Source organism: Pelophylax lessonae (assembly GCF_965119305.1).
Source record: "Pelophylax lessonae genome assembly, chromosome: 8".
NCBI classification, from domain to species: domain Eukaryota; kingdom Metazoa; phylum Chordata; class Amphibia; order Anura; family Ranidae; genus Pelophylax; species Pelophylax lessonae.
This window is the reverse complement of record NC_138775.1, coordinates 149,497,813-149,517,521: the sequence shown is the minus strand read 5'-3', so window position 1 is coordinate 149,517,521 and position 19,709 is coordinate 149,497,813. Positions and strand designations below refer to the sequence as shown.

At 40.3% G+C, this 19,709-nt stretch overlaps 1 protein-coding gene across 1 annotated transcript in view; it reads left to right on the top strand.

Moving 5' to 3' along the window:
* Positions 1-19,709, top strand: part of HMCN1 (hemicentin 1) — a 452,754-nt gene that overhangs the window by 301,884 nt on the left and 131,161 nt on the right. Inside the window, exons 67-71 of the mRNA XM_082265585.1 lie at positions 3,323-3,420; positions 4,917-5,180; positions 7,476-7,672; positions 10,516-10,597; positions 14,443-14,579. Coding sequence (XP_082121711.1) covers positions 3,323-3,420; positions 4,917-5,180; positions 7,476-7,672; positions 10,516-10,597; positions 14,443-14,579 — 778 coding nt within the window. The remainder of the gene's footprint in view (positions 1-3,322; positions 3,421-4,916; positions 5,181-7,475; positions 7,673-10,515; positions 10,598-14,442; positions 14,580-19,709) is intronic.

Here is a 19,709-nt window from a genome sequence, read left to right as displayed (position 1 = left end):
GTACATGCAAGCACAATATTTAACACTTTTTCAAAACACTAAACCCTAACACACACACACACATTATTTTAAACCTAACTGAAAGTGAAATAAATGGGTAACCCCCTAAAAAATGTAAACAACTAAAGGCCTATGACATGCCTTATACATAAAATGTATATCTCCCTTCAAACATTCTTTAATCTTCTACAGGGGTGTCTAAAACATTGTGTCTATGAATCAATGCTATAAATGTAGACATTTCCAGCATTCACCAGCAGCACCTAACTCTCACTGTGCACACTGTGTGATTTCTCTCTCATTTGCTATATGACTTTCCAACACAACATAATTGTGTCTGTGCCTCTTTGTGAATATAGAGATTCTCACCAGCAAAAGCAGCAGCAGCTGTGGCAGCACCTAGCTCTCTCTATAAACACTACCTATAAACAGATGGTGACCTTTCCTACTTACACCATGTCTCTTCTAACACACACTAATGGCACTTTTCCACTGCAAGTACCGGCTCGGCTGCACTCGGCACTGCTTGGCACAGCTCGTCTCAGTTTACTTTTCCACTGCGTGGTATGAGTCGGCACCTTTCAGCACTGTATAGGCTCTACTCGGCTCGGTTTGCTTTTCCACTGTTGTTGTACTTAGTAGTAAGTGGGTGGGATTACAACAATTCTCTGACCAATCAGTGGCTAGTAGTGACAAACAATCAATGCTGCATGCAAAGGATTGTGGGATATGGTATCGGTACGGCCCGCTTGGAACCCCAACTGAGGTGGTACTGTTTAAGCAAGTCGTACGAGACGTACCATGTAGTGGAAAAGCGCCGCCGTACCGTACTGTAGCGAACCATTCTAACACGTACCATGCGGTACCATGCAGTGGAAAAGCGCAAAAGCATGCTAAACCGTTCGGTTACATGCAGTGGAAAAGCGCCATAACCAAAGGCTGTTGGGAACCATAATTTTTTATTTTTTTTGAACTGTGAAATACTTGGGTTCAAGTCAAACTCATGGTAAACCCAGCCCTGAAGATCATCCTTACCTTTGACAAGTTGGAAAATTTTTACAGTAGAATTAGTTGACTTAACAAATGAAAATTTGGCTCCCCTTAACCACTTGCCTACAGTGCACTTTCACCCCCTTCCTGCCCAGACCGATTTTCAGCTTTCAGCGCTCTCACACTTTGAATGACAATTACTCAGTAATGCAACACTGTACCCATAAAAAATTTGTTTCCTTTTCTTCACACAAATAGAGCTTTCTTTTGATGGTATTTAATCACTACTGGGTTTTTTATTTTTTGTGCTATAAATAAAAAAAGACTGAAAATATTGTGAAAAAACGCATTTTTCTTTGTTTCTGTCATAAAATTTTGCAAATTTGTCATTTTTCTTCACAAATTTTGGCCAAAATTTATACTGCTACTTATTTTTGGTAAAAATAACCCAAATAAGTGTATATTATTTGGTCTTTGTGAAAGTTCTAGAGTCCACAAGTTATGGCGCTAATCATTGAAAATTGACCTTACTTGATCACACCTGATGTACTGAAGGCCTATCTCATTTCTTGAGACACTAAAAAGTCAGGAAAGTACAAATACCCCCCAAATGACCCCTTTTTGGAAAGTAGACATTCCAATGTATTTAATAAGGGGCATGGTGAGTTTTTTGAAGTTGTATTTTTTTCCCACAATTCTTTGCAAAATGAATATTTTTTTTTTATTTATTTTTTTCACAAATTGACGTATTAACAGGTTATTTCTCTCACACAGCATATATATACTTGCAACTACACCCCAAAATACATTCTACTACTCCTCCTGAGTATGGCGATACCACATGTGTGAGACTTTTTCACAGCCTGGCCACATACAGAGGCCTAACATCCAAGTAGCACCGTCCGGCATTCTAGGAGCATAAATTACACATTTTGGAAAGCAAACGCCCCAACGTAAAATTTTGGAGGCATAATGAGTCTTTTGAACGTGTCATTTTTTTCCACAAGTTTTTGGAAACTGTGGAAAGAAAATGAAAATGCATTTTTTTTACACAAAGTTGTCCATTTATGAAATATTTCCAACACATAGCATGCACATAGCAAAAATTGCACCCCAAAATACATTCTGCTATTCCTCCTGAGTATGGCGATACCACATGTGTAACACTTTTACACAGCCTAGCCACATACAGAGGCCTAACATCCAAGTAGCACTTTACACAAAGTTGTCCATTTATCCACTTTAAGGCTGGGCCTATTTTTGACACTTGGTGTTTACAAGCTAAAATCATTTTTTTTTGCTAGAAAACTACTTAGAACCCCCAAACATTATATATTTTTTTTTAGCAGAGACCCTAGAGAATAAAATGGAGATCATTGCAATATTTTTTATCACACTTTATCTGCGCAGCAGTCTTCCAAAGGCAATTTTTTTGAAAAAATTCACTTTTTTAAATTAAAAAATAAGAAAACAGTAAATGTAGCCCAATTTTTTTCCATAATGTGAAAGATAATGTTACGCCGAGTAATTAGATACCCAACATGTCATGCTTCAAAATTGCGCACGCTCACAGAATGGCGCCAAACATTGGTATTTAAAAATCCCCATAGGCAACATTTTAAAAATTTCTACAGGTTACCAGCTTAGTGTTACAGAGGAGGTCTAGGGCTCAAATTATTGCTCTTGTTCTAACGATCGCGGCGATACCTCCCATGTGTGGTTTGAACACCGTTTACATATGTGGGCGGGACTTGCATATGCGTTCGCTTCTGCGCGCGAGCTAACGGGGACAGGGCACTTTAATTTTTTATTTTTTTCCTATTTATTTTATTTATTATTTTTTTATTTTTACACAGTTTTTTAAAAAAAAATGTTTTGATCATTTTTATTCCTATTACAAGGAATGTAAACATCCCTTGTAAGAAATAGGCATGACAGGTCCTCTTTATTGTGAGATCTGGGGTCAAAAAGACCTCAGACCTGCGGACCTTGCGGGAAGTGGTTAAACAACTGTTCATAAGAAATTATTTAACTTGTCATTTCAGAAGACAATGTATAAAACCTAATATAAATTAAACAGGAATTACTCACACATAAATAAATTAAATATATTGACCATTAAGTAACAATACAGACATTATTAAAATATATTGATCATTATATCTCAATATTTGATCAGATAGAGAGTGATAACTGAGAAGGCAACTAATTAAATATTTCAATAACATGTATTGATGTGCATGCATTATTTATGTTGTTTTAGCTCATGTATGTACAATTATTACAAATTGATATGTCCGTTATGATCACTATTTTTTTAACTGTTCTGTAGAATTTCAAGATTACAGAAATCTGATGAAGGATTCTACACATGCGTGGCTTCAAACAGGGCTGGTGTTGACAGAAAAATGTACAATTTAAAGGTTTACAGTAAGTAAGCAAATTGAACTGTTATTCAGTTTGAGTCATTTAACGCTTTTATCTTCCTCTGTCTTCTTTTGATCTACCTGTATTTAAGTGCTAGAGGCGTGCAGAAAAGTGTTGTATTAAAAAGGTAACATTTGGGGATTTGCAGGTGCCATGTACAGCCTGCCATAAAAGTGAATGGCTGGCATACTCATGTAAACGCCTGTGTTTCTTTGCATCAACATTTACCTATGCATGTGCATATAATGCATCATACACGCATGCATGGCTATGCACAGAACCCTACCCTATGCATTCCTTTTATCTTTTGTGATCTGCAGAAACTTGTGTCAAACTCCCTGCCAATCAGTGATCTGCCAAATAGAGAAGGTTCATTGAGTGACCTGTCTGTTAAATCATCTTCCAGGCTTCCATTGTAAATTGGTAGTAACAGTGTGTTACTCCACACCTGAGACTACAACAGGCAAAGAACTGCCTACGATTGTGAGCAGTGACACAGTATTGCTAGTGACCCAGTCCTGCTCAGATACCTCTCTTGAGCTGACTGCACCTCTGCAATTCAACCCAAATCTTTGCGGTGCATGTGGTGGTGTGAACCTCCTCCTTCCAACCTCTATGCAACTGTTTTTCCCAGCTATAAATTGCTCTATGGGGTGTCTGTTGCTACATATGGTGTCAGGCACTAGGTATCTCTTCCTGATTCTCCGACCCTGCCAGCCACAAAACCAGCCAAGCCTGCCCTGTTTTCAGGGTACAGTCTATGGTTAGTGTCTCCTTCTGCCATGAGCTTAATGCGCTACTCTGGGGAACACTGCCTTTTCACTACCCAAACTGCAGGCTCAGGGACTACATGCTCTTGATGAAAGAGGAGGAGGGCTGGAGGGTTTCAGGGGCCATTTCCACCTTGCAAGTGAAGGGTAATTGACCTGCTGAAGATGGAATGAAGCAATGGCATACAGGCACTTGCTTTTCATTTATGCATTGTTACGATAGCAATGTTGGGGAATTGTTGAATTGGGAAGGACCATCTTTAAAATTCCTTATGGAAAACATTTAAAAACATTTCAAGTCAGTTGTAAGCAAAAACAATAATACCAATAGACTGGGAATACACTGTGTTTTCCTAAGGAATGCGTTTTTGTAATAAACCAGCTACCCTTAATCTAATTTGCCACCCTGGCTTGGTGTTTCTTTTTTACATAATCCTTGTTTTGCCCAGGTTGACATTTCTGAATTTAGACAGAAAAACCTAATAATGAATTAATAAATATCACTTTAATAAAGTAGAGCAGGAGGCAGAGATCAGTAGTCTGGAAAGTAAGAACAAATCATATATGCCTAAACTAGGTACATATTATCCCTGTATCTACCTCAGCTACTAGGTAGAAATATGTTCTGGTTTTGCTTCCATTTGTAAATCTTTCTGCTTAGGGGATGCCTTGCTTGTCTATAGGTTTTATTATCTCATTCTGACTCATGTATTACTATCATTATTCCAGTTGCACCAACTATGGATGGTTCAGATATAACTGAGGAGCTCACCACCATCAAGGGAAATCCAACTACAATGAATTGCATTGCTGATGGATACCCTGAACCCAATATCTCATGGCTAAAAGATGGAAAAGATATTGACCTTGTGACCAATAAAGGGACAACCTTCCATATCATGAATACTGAAATGACTGATATTGGTAGATATACATGTACTGCAACTAATGAGGCAGGCAGTATCAGCAAACATTTCATACTAAATATTCTGGGTAAGTTTTGTGATTGTTATGTCTAGAACAATTAAAATGCTATTGTTACACATGTTAACATGGAAATCTGATTATTTTCTTTGGGTCACTCCACTTTGCATAGTTATTTCATTACCATGCACACCTCATACTCTGTGCAAACTATCCATAGGATAGAATAGAGATGAAGAGCACATGTGTGGGCCCAGCTGGAAGGCTTCAGCAAATGATTTTACAGCCAAATGAATGATATTTTGCGGGATCGGGGCCAGGAGAGTTTATAAGTAGTGGTAGTGTTATCTACATTATAAATACATCTGAACCACAGGTTAATGATTATACACAATAAACCGGTATCATTGGAAAAAAAAAAACTGATTCTGACAGGATGTAATTGCTCCTTTTTTGGGTGTGTGCATTCAGTTGTGTGCCAGCAGGGGCTTTTCACTTAGCAAAATTAATATTCACAGAGTTTAGTAAATAGGGTGAGGCTGTGCTTGGTTTAATCATTAACTGAAAACATTTTTTTCACCTCCTTTGGACAGGATTGGGTATTCAAAGTAAATGCAGGGTCCCCTTATTTACTAAACTATGTAAACATTCACTATGGCAGGTGAAAACTCTCTACTCCATTGCCAGTCCTATTCTAATAGCCAAGATCCATTCAGAGGAGTTCCAGATCAAGTAGGGTAAACTTGTTGATGATGAAGTGTTTAACCACTTGCCGACTGCCGCATGACTATTTACGTCGGCAGTCAGCCCCTCACAGGCTGAGCGACGTAGGGCTACGTCGTTAGCCTGTAAGGGTTTTGGGAGCGAGCGCGCCGGATGCGCGCTCCCGCTCGGTCATGGACCCCCCGCGCATGTGCCCGATGTCCGCCGGGCACTCGCGATCATCCGTGACAGCGGGAGAAAGGCAGGCGGCTAGTGTAAACAAAGCCGCCTGTCAGTTCTCCCTGTGTAAGAATGGTGATCAAACGGTTCTACTATGTAGGACCGTTGATCACTGTTCTTACACATCAAGCCAAAGCCAATCACAGTTAGAAACACGCCCCTAGGACACACTTAACCCCTCCCTCTCCAATACAGTTAACTCCTTCACTGCCAGTGTAATTTTTACAGTAACAGTGCATATGTATAGCACTGATTACTGTAGTAATGTCACTGGTAACCCCAAAAGTTTCAAAAATGTCAGTCAAGGGTCCGATCTGTCCACCCCAATGTTGCAGTCCCGCAAAAAAAATCGCAGATCGCCGCCATTACGCGTTAAAAAAAAAACAACAAAAATGACAAAAATCTTTCCCTTTGTTAGTAAACGCAATAACTTTTGCGGAAACCAATCATAATACGCTTTTTGCAAATTTTTTTACCAAACATTTGGTAAAAAAAAAAAATTGGCCTAAAATGTTAAAAATTTTTGATTTTTACATTTTTTTGAAAAATATTGTTATTTTTGCAAAATTGACGCTCTTTTTTTGTTTATAGCGCATGATCAAAAAATCGCACAGGTGATCAAATACCACTAAAAGAAAGATCTGTTTGTGGGAAAAAAAAGGACGTCAAATTTGTTTAGGTACAGTGTCGCACGACCGCGCAATTGTCCATTAAAGTCACTCAGTGCCGAATCGCAAAATAGGCCCTGGTCAGGAAGGGGGTAAAATCTTCCGGGGCTTAAGTGGTTAAAGTGATTGTAAAGTCTCGTTGTTGTTTTTTTTTTTTTTAATAACAAACATGACATACTTACCTCCTCCGTGCAGTTGGTTTTGCACAGAGCAGCCTGGATCCTCCTCTTCTTGGGTCCCTCGTTGCTGCTCCTGGCTCTTTCCTCCTATTGAGTGCCCCACAGTAAGCAGCTTGCTATGGAGGCACCCGAGCCAAGCTGCAACTCTGTGTGTCCATTCAATGCAGAGCTACAATTCGGCCCTGCGTCCCTTTCTCTCCTGATTAGCTCAATGACTTTGATTGACAGCCACAGGAGCCAATGGCACCGCGGCTGTATCTCAGCCAATCGGGAGGGAGAGTCCCAGGATGGACTAGGGACTCATGGACATCACTTGACAGAGAGGGACCTCAAGTAAGTATTAGGGGGTGCTGAGGGGGCTGCTACACATAGAAGATTTTTTACCTTAATGCATAGAATGCATTAAGATAAAAAAACCTTCCTGACTTTACAACTCCTTTATTATATGCCCATATATTTTAAATACATTTTTATAAAGATAATATGAAGTACTATTTTGTTTTCTGAGAATTTTAGACAACAATGGTCTATATAACATATAGTAGATTCATATTTTATTTTCGTGTTGTCTGTAGAGCCACCACATATAAATGGGTCAAAGAACATTGATGAACTATCAGTAACTATCAACAACAAAGTGGAGCTGGTTTGCTATACAACAGGATTTCCCCCTCCAGTAATTAATTGGCTTAAAGATGGTCAGCTTCTTTCTCAGACTGAGAATATGCACTTTATGAAAGGGGGGCAGATTCTTCAAATAACAAGTGCACAGGTAAAGCTTAAAGGGAAATTTGAATGATTTTAGACCATTTTTACTTTGTATATAATTGTAGGTATGTATTTTTGTATATTTAATTCAGATATTGCCTGTGATTCAGAATTCATAGAGCACTATTTAATGAATAGTTTCCCTGTAATTAACAGGATGGCAATTGTTTTATACAAACCTTTTGATCAGAAACATCAAAATGTGCTGTATAAATGTGGAACTTTACCCATAACAGCTTTATTAAAATTACCCATGACAGTTTGATAACAATTAATGTTCTTTAACAAAATAACATAATAATCGTAGCACACCACATTAATAATTATGCTACCAAGCGAGTGTGTGCTGTAAATTGCCTCCAGTGTTGCTCCTGTTTCTTTTTGCTGAAGGCTGCCATTTGTTGAAGCCTAGAGCAGTCATTTCTGTAGTGGAACCTCTCTCCTCTCCTTGGTCTCAAAAATTGTATGTCACGTTCTCATACCTCCCAACCATCCCAGATTGGCCAGGACCATCCCGGGATTTCATGTAAATTACGGTTTTCCACGAATCTGAACTGAGTCCTGCAGTGGAGCCACTAATCCCCTGTCCCCTGTACATGATGTCTGCCTGAGCCTGGGGTGAGTGAATTCTCCCCTCTCTCTCTTCCTTCCATGTGCTGTAGTGATCCATCCTTCCTACCTTACATGTCCCATAGTGATTCATCCTTTCTGCCACCCATGTACCATAGTGATCCATCCTTCCTGCCTTCCATGTGCCATAGTGATACATCCTTCCTGCCTTCCATGTGCTGTAGTTATCCATCCTTCCTGCCTTCCATGTGCCATAGTGATCCATCCTTTTGGCCTTCCATACCTCATAGTGTTCTTGCCTTCTATGTCCCATTGTGATCCATCCCTCCTGCCTTTCATGTGCAGTAGTGATTCTTCCTTCCTGCCTTCCATGTCCCATAGTGTTCCTGCCTTTCACGTGCCATAGTTATCCATCCTTCCTGCCTTCTATGTCCCATAGTGTTCCTGCCTTCCATGTACCATAATGATCAATCCTTCCTGCCTTCCATATGCCATAGTGATCCACTCTTTATGCCTTCCATGCGCCGCAGTGATTTATTCGTCCTGCCTTCCATGTCCCATAGTGTTTCTGCCTTCCATGTGATCCATCTATAGTGTTCTTGCCTTCATTGTGCCATAGTTATCCATGCTTCCTGTCTTCCATGTGTCGTAGTGATCCATCCTTCCTGCTTTTCATTTGTCGTAGTGATTCATCCTTTCTGCCTTCCATGTGGTGTAGTGATCCATCCTTTCTGCATTCCATGTCCCATAATGATCCATCCTTCCAACCTTCCATGTGCTGTAGTGATCCATCCTTTGTCCCTTCCATGTGCCTTAGTGATCCTTCCTTCCTTTCTTCCATGTACCATAGTGATTCTTCCAGCCTCCCATGTACCAGTGATCATTCCGTCCTTTCTTCCATGTACCACAGTGATCATTGCTGCCTTCCATGTACCATAGTGATCCTTCCTTCCTTTCATCCATATACCATAGTGATCGTTTCTGCCTTCCATGTACCATAGTGATCCATTTTTCCTGCCTTCTATGTACCATAGCGATCCATTATTCCTGCCTTCCATGTACCATAGTGAGCCTTTCTTCCTGCTTTCCATGTACCATAGTGATCCCTCCTTCCTTTCTTTCATATATCATAGTGATCCTTCCTGCCTTCCATGTACCAGCGATCATTCCTTCCTTTCTTCCATGTACCATATTGATCCTTGCTGCCTTCTTTGTACCATAGTGAGTCTTTCTTCCTGCCTTCCATGTACCACAGTGAGCCTTTCTTCCTGCCTTCCATGTACCATGGTGAACCTTCCTTCCTTTCTTCCATGTACCATAGTGATCCTTCCTGCCTTCCATGTACCAAGGATCATTCCTTCCTTTATTCTATGAGGAAGCCCAGGTTTTGCTTAACCACGGCACTTAAGCCCCTCCTAGTATCACGTTTGACCACGCTAACTTTTTTGCCGTGGTGCGCATAGCGTGCCGCTGGTCACTATCTCGTTGAAATGTCCCTCATTCTCAAGCTCAAAACTTGGTAGGTATGCTTTCTGTAATTAAAATGTGTGCATTTCAAGCCTTAATTTGTATGTATTGGCTCAACTGGAGAGGACGGCTGCAGAAGTTTTATAGTGCTGAAGTTTACAGGCTGCTGCTGCCTAGGGGTAAAGGAGAGAATATCAGGGAGATAATATGAGACACTATCCTTGTAAGTTTAACTCTTTTGTGTCTCCTTGGCAGCAGAGTTTGCCCGATCACCTCTCCTGATTTTCGTTTCCCCCTCCCTAATCTGTGTTCCCTCAACACAGTCTGTGTCATTGCTGTTTCCTCTGCCCTCTGAAGCAGTAAATCCTTAGGATGTCAGCTGATCAACCTGTAGGGACTTTTTGATTATCGGCACAGTGCTGAGAGCACAGGATAACTGACCATGTACAGATCAGGATGAGACAGTGCCTTACTAGATTTTAGGTTTAGGCACTTATTTTTAATGTTTTACATAGCTATACCTGCAAAAGGGCCAACATAAGCGATCTATTAGGACATATTTTTCTAGTTCCACTTTAAGCCAACCAACGACCAACAGTTTATACATTAATATCTTTATACAGGAGTATTACTAGATTCAGTTGATTAACTATTTTTTTACAATTGAAAGCTTGTTGAAAGCAGTTCGAATTTGAAATTGTGTATAGCTAGCTTATCTCTATCAGTTTTTCAATAATGCATTATAAAGTGTTCACGTTTTCACATTTGCATGCAATGTAATCATGTATATTCTTTTGTTAATCATACTAGGAAGAAAATGTAGGGCTGTATACCTGTCTGGCTTCAAACAATGCTGGAAACACTAAGAAAGAATTTGCTGTAAAAGTTCACAGTAAGTTGAGTTAGAGTTGAGCTCTTTGGAGACATTGTCATCTCTATTGGTGCCTAATGGTTTTTGCCATTTAGATGGTATTACGGATCATTCAAGCTTGTGTGCTAAAAACACTGGTCAGTAAGGCCAGTGCATTTCAAAGTGTGACTTTAGTGCAATGGTAAGGTGCCAGAAACTACATTAGCCCCAGTGTTGACATGGAAACAGCTCAATTTCTGAACCTGGGCAGCAATTAAAATTTACGTTGAAAAAAGTAATAGATGTGAACAAGCACTTAAGGCTAACCATAGTTGAATGGATGCTAAAAGGACAAATCACAAGTACATTAAATTGCAACTCACTACAAAATGTTCATCCAATTTACTAACATTCAATTTAAATCATATACATCACTTTGCAAAGTAAAAATTCACTTTGATATGTGCACAGCCTGTACTCCTTTAGTAAATAAACCCTTTTGCACTCAGAAGTGAACTTTCCATCTTTGGCATCAATTTACTAAAGCAATATGGATTGTTCACATAGCAGAAGCTATGTTTACTAAGGAAATAAAGTGAAGCTAAGTTCACCATGAATATCCAATATTATGCAATAGGGATTAAAAAAATTATTTTTGCTTGAATAATTAACCACAAATGTATGTTTATAAGAATCATTAAATCAAGCTCTAGTGCCACGCAAGCACTTTTACAGGGCTCTCAAAGGTGCCAACTCCCCCACCCCCCACTGGGGGCACCCGTGGTGGTTCCGAGGCTCTCCAGTTCCACGTGGGAGCTCAGGACTGTGAGAAAATGTTTCTACTTCGAAAGCAGGGGGAACTCTCAAAAAAACATTCTCTGATCCCACCTGTGACTAATGCCTTTGGACGCGACATGTATCACATCAATTCCGGAGTCACAGCTGTCATTCCTCTGGTGTAGGAGAGCACATGTATGTAAACATCAATTTTGCCACATATGAGGTATTTCCAATGCAAACGTTTACTGAATAGTATTCTCCATACAATGCGTGAAAATAAGCAGAAACTGTACAGTTTCGAGCATACCATGCCCTTCATTAAGCTGTGTGTAACTATATACAACAGATCCCTACCTATATACCCACACAGCAGGGTGTAACCACACAGGTGCATCCCAAATCGCCAATCCTACCTAAGTTAACCCCTTCAGTCTACTATGTACAAAAGATTTCAATAGTGTATTATGATTTGCTACACACAATAATTTTCTAACTAAACTCGGATCCGCCGTGTGGAGGTATATAACTGGCAGCATCTCCAAATCTCACACCCACTCTCACAGAGCTAGCAAGAGACCAAATCAGGACGGGGGTGGACCGCAACCCGTTTCTAAGGTGTCCCCTCCTTCTTCAGGCAAAAACAAAGAAGAAGGAGGTGGCGCCTCATCCCTCATGATGGCTGGCTGCTTGATTGGTGATTCACATCCACCCTATGTGTAGCTTACAAGATACTTTTATATAAGTGTATCTGAATAAAGTATTACTTGTTTTTACTATCACACTGACCCAGGCACCCTCTTTTTGTGTTTTTTTTTGTGTCTGAGAGAATTCCCATTTCCCAAGGTCTCTCCAGCATAAGGGATTATAGAAGGAAGAGACTTCATGGTGCAGTACTTCAACCAATATTTACCAAAAGTATCTATTGCACCTACATGTAATAAAATGATAGAAGGCAAACAAACAGCCATGGGCTTCACCTGCAGGCTGATACCTGGTGACGTCACAGAATTCGGCTCCACCCGACGTGTTCCCCATCGGCGTTGACTGGCAATGGAGGCTATAACATAAATGTTGGTTTGAAGTACTGCACCATTGACCATGACCCTGACTTTTGACCCTTACTTGACTCAAAATCTAACCCTGGCGCTGACTTAGATCAAACCTTGATCTATGAATTTTTCTATTTCTAATTTTTATTTTATTTATTGTTATTATTATTATTATTATTAATAATATTCTTTTTTTTTACACACAATTGTATTTTTTCCTCTCGGCAAGCAGAGAAAAAGATACAATTTATCTTTCCTGTCCATTCACAGAGAAAGAAACACGGGGTAGGCGTCACAGTGACTGATCACTGTGGTAGCCAATCAGAGGCTGTCACAGCAATCAGGTGACCTGGAACCAGGAGTTTTAACGATCGGGACCTGAGGCTCTTGCGAGACCCCGGTCTCACATTGGTCATCATAGGAAATCTTGCCACCATCAGAAAATGTTTCTAATTGAGCACCTTCTCAAGTGCTACATTTTGCATTCTTTCTGTGATAGGCAATCTAATAGGCTGGCCACCCAATAGTGGTCCCTCTGTTCAATTTCCTGAGTCCTTAGATTTTTGCAATGGTATTTGAGCAGCCTGCAACAGAGGAGTCCTTGACGTCACCGACGGCAACACTGTCCTCAGCAGTCTCACCCTACCCTCATACAGTACTCTGGGTTTTGGAGGTTTTGAAACATCCCCCCTGAAGTAAGCCCTATTTCCTCTTCTTCCTTGCCACCAACACCCCCCACCTTCCTCCTCATGAATCATTAACACAGTGGAAAAAAAACTGCTTCCCAGAGGGTATGGCTAGTAGTATTTAGTCACAATCAGCTGGACATGTTCAGTAGTGATAAAGCTGTTTTGTCATCCAAGTAGCTTCCTCAGTTTTAATGAATTTTAGGAACTTACCCCTTGGTTTATAACTATATGTAACACTTAAAGTAGACCTTCACCCAAAAAGTGATTTTCCAGGAACTTGATTGAAACTGTGAAAGTATGTGAAATCACCATGGTATATTCCCATAATCCAGTCACCACAGTGGCATGAAATCTGGGGCAGGTGTAATTTTTTACAGTTACATGACAACAAGGTGTTGTCAAATTGTTGCTAAAACAGTGGTTTGTGTGAGTGAACTGTAGTGATGAAGGCCGCCAACCCTTTTTTGGGAAAAGTTTTTTAAAGTTTGATGGAGATGGACTTTTTCACACCTCTTATAAAACGCATTGTTCTTGCTGTCCAAACTGTGACACCTTACTATCCTTGGAAGAATGTGCATTTTCCTTAAAGTGAAAGTATACACAATAAAATAATTACATATATCATGCACTCTTTCACTAGTATTTTACTAGTACCGCCACAGTTTAATTCCTGTTTCATTTTTTCATATGATTAACCCCTTTTTCTAAGAGACAAAAAACTGTTGCTGTTAGTGTTCATAAAGTTTCGACTGGAGTTAGGCTTTCATTTGTTTCTCTTTTTACTAAAAGTTCATTTCTAAGACTGCCTTGTACACAATAATAGTTCATTATAGAATTAATAGCATTTTTATTCTGTTAAAGGATGTTAAAAATTAAAAATCTTCTGGCAGGATTTATTGGGTAACAAAACCATGTTATGGGGACTCAGAAGCAAAAAAAAAAAAAAAAAAACATTCCCTAGTTATCACCAGTGTCTCCAGGACTCTCCCATTGGAAGATGTCCCCTCTTTTTATGTTCTAGTGACAAAATATGGGATATTTCACTTTCTCTCTCTGTGATAATGGTTTCATAATATGGACACAGACAGAAATGAAAATCTGTCAGGTGTTCTTATCCCATTCTAATCTACTACATTTTTTTTTTTTAAAGCTTTGCATTTAGGTATACTTTAACAACAACCGAGAGTCCTTTGTATGATCAGCCAGATGTTTGAAAATGTATGCACTGTGCGAAATCCTGAGATGAGACTGGTTTGCCTATCTTTAGTTATAACTGTAAATACATTTTGAGACTACATCCACCATATAGTATAAAATTGGCAATTTTACAGAAGAATATTGTCTTATTGTTCATGTCTCTTTTCTCTAGTGCCCCCTAACATTGCAGGCATCAATGGCATCCATAATATAACTTCACTTAAGGATAAGAAAGTTACTCTGGAATGTAAATCAGACGCTGTCCCTCCACCAGAAATCACGTGGCTGAAGGATAATAAGCCATTGTTGGTAAAGCTTCCTATTAGACATCTTATGCATTGGCATTTGTTCGATAGGATTAATGCAGCATTTGCATATGTAATAACATAAAAGTTAACTGTTTTCTGTGATGCTATATTCATTGTTTCATTCTGTTTGTTTAAAGAGGACCAGTCACAACTCAACTTATGTAAGAATCATAATATTCAGGTTCAAATTATAGTGTTTGCATAGGCTTTTGTATTTATTTATTTATTTTTAAATAAAATGTTTATATTCATCCCTAGTTTTAGCATTACTTACTTTGTCTAAGTTTGAACCTTCACTTTCACATGTTTAGCACATAACAATATCACATAACAGAATCCTGTAGCTGGACTTCTTTGCTACACAGAAGGGGATTATTTATATATCAAGGTATACATATTAATCCTAACTTGAGTAAAAGTTATAGGTGGTCATATTTGTGGCACCATAATGAAATGAGTACCATTACAGCTGGAACTCAACTGCACTGGAAGTAGAATGCCACAGTAATTTTGGCTCCTCTCTAACTCTTGCTCTGCTTCTGGAGGCCAATGCACAGCACAGAAACCCTCTTTGCAATGCCTAAAGACTGTTTTGCAAACAAAAAAATGATGACCCTTCAATGAGGAGACGTCATATTACTTCCTCACCGCCTGTCAGTAGCCTCTGGAATGCGATCCAAACTCAGATCAGGCTTCAAAGGCAAGGGAGATTTAGATGCATGTCTAGTTTCCTGAATTGATTTTAATTTTAGAACTGGTATCAAGGATAATCATATTGGCATTTCACATATTAGGTACAGTAAACAGTAGAATTGTTTAAATACCGTAAGTTTAAAGTTTACCTTTCACAAACCTGGGCAATTCAAATTAAGCATTTAAAAATACATACAATGTTTTAGATATGTTGTAGAAGAGGGAAGAGTTAAAAACTTTGGCAGGTTTCTACTGCTGTTTGAGTCTCCACTGAGGGTATTTATCATTGTTACCAGGACTGAAAGTAAGTTATAATCCAAAACTATGAGTTGCCACCAAAACTAGACTAGAGGGTACACCTTTCACATCTTTCCATGCTTGGCTTTTAAGAGGGTATTTCCACTACTTTTGAGAAATTTCCTCCCAATTAATGTTGTATTTATGGGACACGGTGTGAAGTTAATTCTTTAAAAAATAATAGTTTAATAACTTAAAGCAATACATTGCCTCATTATCATTATCATCAGTTCTATTCGGTACCAGTATAACTTTAACCACTTGCCTACAGTGCACTTTCACCCCCTTCCTGCCCAGACCGATTTTCAGCTTTCAGCGCTCTCACACTTTGACTGAGAATTACTCAGTCATGCAACACTGTACCCATACAAAAATTGTGTCCTTTTTTTCACACAAATAGAGCTTTCTTTTGATGGTATTTGATCAATACTGGGTTTTTTATTTTTTGTGCTATAAATAAAAAAAGACTGAAAATATCGTGAAAAAACGCATTTTTCTTTTTTTCTGTCATAAAATTTTGCAAATTAGTCATTTTTCTTCACAAATTTTGGTCAAAATTTATACTGCTACTTATCTTTGGTAAAAATAACCCAAATAAGTGTATATTATTTGGTCTTTGTGAAAGTTATAGAGTCCACAAGCTATGGTGCGAATCATTGAAAATTGATCACACTTGATCACACCTGATGTACTGAAGGCCTATCTCATTTCTTGAGACACTAAAAAGTCAGGAAAGTACAAATACCCCCCAAATGACCCCTTTTTGGAAAGTAGACATTCCAAGGTATTTAATAAGGGGCATGGTGAGTTTTTTGAAGTTGTCATTTTTTCCCACAACTCTTTGCAAAATGAAGATTTTTTTTTTTTTTTTTTTTTTACAAATTGCCATATTAACAGGTTATTTCTCTCACACAGCACATGCATACTTGCAACTACACCCCAAAACACATTCTACTACTCCTCCTGAGTATGGTGATACCACATGTGTGAGACTTTTTCACAGCCTGGCCACATACAGAGGCCTAACATTCAAGTAGCCCCGTCCGGCATTCTAGGAGCACAAATTACACATATAATTTCCTGACAACCTATCGCACTTTTGAAGGCCCTGGAGCACCAGGACAATGGAAACCCCCATAAAATGACCCCATTTTGGAAAGCAAACAGCCCAACGTATAATTTTTGAGGCATAATGAGTCTTTTGAATATGTCATTTTTTTCCACAAGTTTTTGGAAAATGTGGAAAGAAAATGAAAACACATTTTTTTTTACACAAAGCTGTCCATTTATGCAATATTTCTAACACATAGCATGTACATAGCAAAAATTGCACCCCAAAATACATTCTGCTATTCCTCCTGAGTATGGCGATACCACATGTGTAACACTTTTTGACAGCCTGGCCACACACATAGGCCTAACATCCAAGTAGCGCTTTACACAAAGTTGTCCATTTATCCACTTTAAGACTGGGCCTATTTTTGACACTTGGTGTTTACAAGCTAAAATCATTTTTTTTGCTAGAAAATTACTTGTAACCCCCAAACATTATATATTTTTTTTTAGCAGAGACCCTAGAGAATAAAATGGAGATCATTGCAATATTTTTTATCACACCATATTTGCGCAGCAGTCTTCCAGATGCGATTTTTTTGAAAAAAATTCACTTTTTTGAATTAAAAAATAAGAAAACAGTAAATTTAGCACAATTTTTTTCCATAATGTGAAAGATAATGTTACGCCGAGTAATTAGATACCCAACATGTCATGCTTCAAAATTGCGCATGCTCACAGAATGGCGCCAAACATTGGTACTTAAAAATCCCCATAGGCAACATTTTAAAAATTTCTGCAGGTTACTAGCTTAGAGTTACAGAGGAGGTCTAGGGCTCAAATTATTGCTCTCGCTCTAACGATCGCGGCGATACCTCACATGTATGGTTTGAACACCGTTTACATATGTGGGCGGGACTTGCGTATGCGTTTGCTTCTGCGCGCGAGCTAACGGGGACAGGGCGCTTTAAATTTTTTTTTTTTTTTTCCTATTTATTTTATTTATTATTTTTTTATTTTTACACAGTTTAAAAAAAAAAATGTTTTGATCATTTTTATTCCTATTACAAGGAATGTAAACATCCCTTGTAATAGAAATAGGCATGACAGGTCCTCTTTATTGTGAGATCTGGGGTCAAAAAGACCTCACACCTCACAACTACACTAAAAAAGAAAAGAAAAAAAAAAAAAAATTGTTGAAAGAGGAAAAAAAAAAAGCAAAAAAAAAAGCGGCCCTTTAAACCGGTTGCTAGGCAACGTCTTTTGACGTAGCTCCGGTCCTCCAAGACCATAGAGTTGAGTGAGGGCCATCTTGCCCTCACTCGACTTCCTGTCTCTGAGGATCCGGGACCGGATAGTTTTCCCCGCTGCCGGCGGGTCCGGTAAGCTGGGAAAACGTCTGGGACGCGGCAGGAGGGGGGGGGCACCTCTTCCCCTGCACCGTAAGGGTAATTCCGCGGCGAATCCCCCACTGGGACCACCCTTATCTGAAAGCCGACCGCCCGCCGTTTCAAAAAATACCGGGGTTATGGGGGCTATCTGCTGCCATAACCCCAGTATTTAGCTTTTAATGGCCGACGCATATAGTCGTTAGGCGGTCAGTAAGTGATTGCATGCATATGGCAAACAGGTGACGATGACTGATGGGGTGACAGGTGACGATGACTGATGGGGTGACAGGTGACAATGACTGATGGGGTGACAGGTGACAATGACTTATGGGGTGACAGGTGACGATGACTGATGGGGTGACAGGTGACGATGACTGATGGGGTGACAGGTGATGATGACTGATGAGGTGACAGGTGACGATGATTGATGAGGTGACAAGTGACGATGATTGATGGGGTGACAGATGACAATCACTGACGGGGTGACAGGTGACGATGATTGATGGGGTGACAAGTGACGATCACTGATGGGGTGTCAAGTGACGATGATTGATAGGGTGACAGATGACGATGACTGATGGGGTGACAGGTGACAATGACTGATGAGGGTGACAGGTGACGGTGATTGATGGGGTGACAGTTGACAGGCGATGGTCACTGATGGGTGACAGGTGACGGGCAATGGTGCACGGCGGTACTGATGGCAGTCTCTGGTGACCGGTGAACTTTAGGCTATGTTCACATGTGAGCGTAGCGATCGCGGGCAGAATCACTGCGATTCCGCCCGTGATCCAGAAATCATTGCAAATTGCGGGGCGCCTGTGCGTTGCCCGTGATTTGCAATAGCACCCCAAACGCTGTGCGATGTTGCTGCGATTTCCGCCTGCCGAATCGCGGTAACATCACGCAAACAACGCATGACGCCCCAAAGAAGCTCTTGTACCTTTTTTGGGCGTCATGCGTTGTTTGCGCGATGTTACCGCGATTCGGCAGGCGGAAATGGCGGCAACATAGCACAGCGTTTGGGGTGCTATTGCAAATCACGGGCAACGCACAGGCGTCCCGCAATTTGCAATGATTTCTGGATTGCGGGCAGAATCGCGGTGATTCTGCCCGCGATCGCTGCGCTCACATGTGAACGTTATGGGTGTCAATTTCTGGGCACTGATGAGGTGACTGTTGGGTGACAGGTGACATTGGGGGGGGGCTGAGGACTGTGTGGGGGGACCTTTATTTGTGTGATTTTACTTTTTACAGGTGTACAGATCAGTAACTCACTATTTCTAGCTCTTCTCCCCTCACACTGGAAACTGTATGAGGGGAGAAGAGCTAGTAACACTGAGTTACTGCTCTTTGTTTACATTTTATGATCGGCTGTGAATGGATTCACAGCCGATCACATAGTAAACAGTCACTGTCAGTGACTGTTTACTACTGCCGGTGACAGCTGTGTTCCTACGGAACACAGTGCCACCGACATGACCGCGCTGCGCGCTCCCGATCGCGCATGCGCGGTCATCTCCCGGCCGCCTCCATTGTGATCGCTGTGTCATTGGAACACAGCCGATCACGTGGGAAACAGCCACGCCCAGTGGCTGTTTCCCCCCTGCCGGTGACGGGGGGGTGTCCCGGGGACACCCCGACACCGGCAGTGCACGGCGGCGCGCCCGCGATCGCGCGCCTGCCGTGCATTTCCT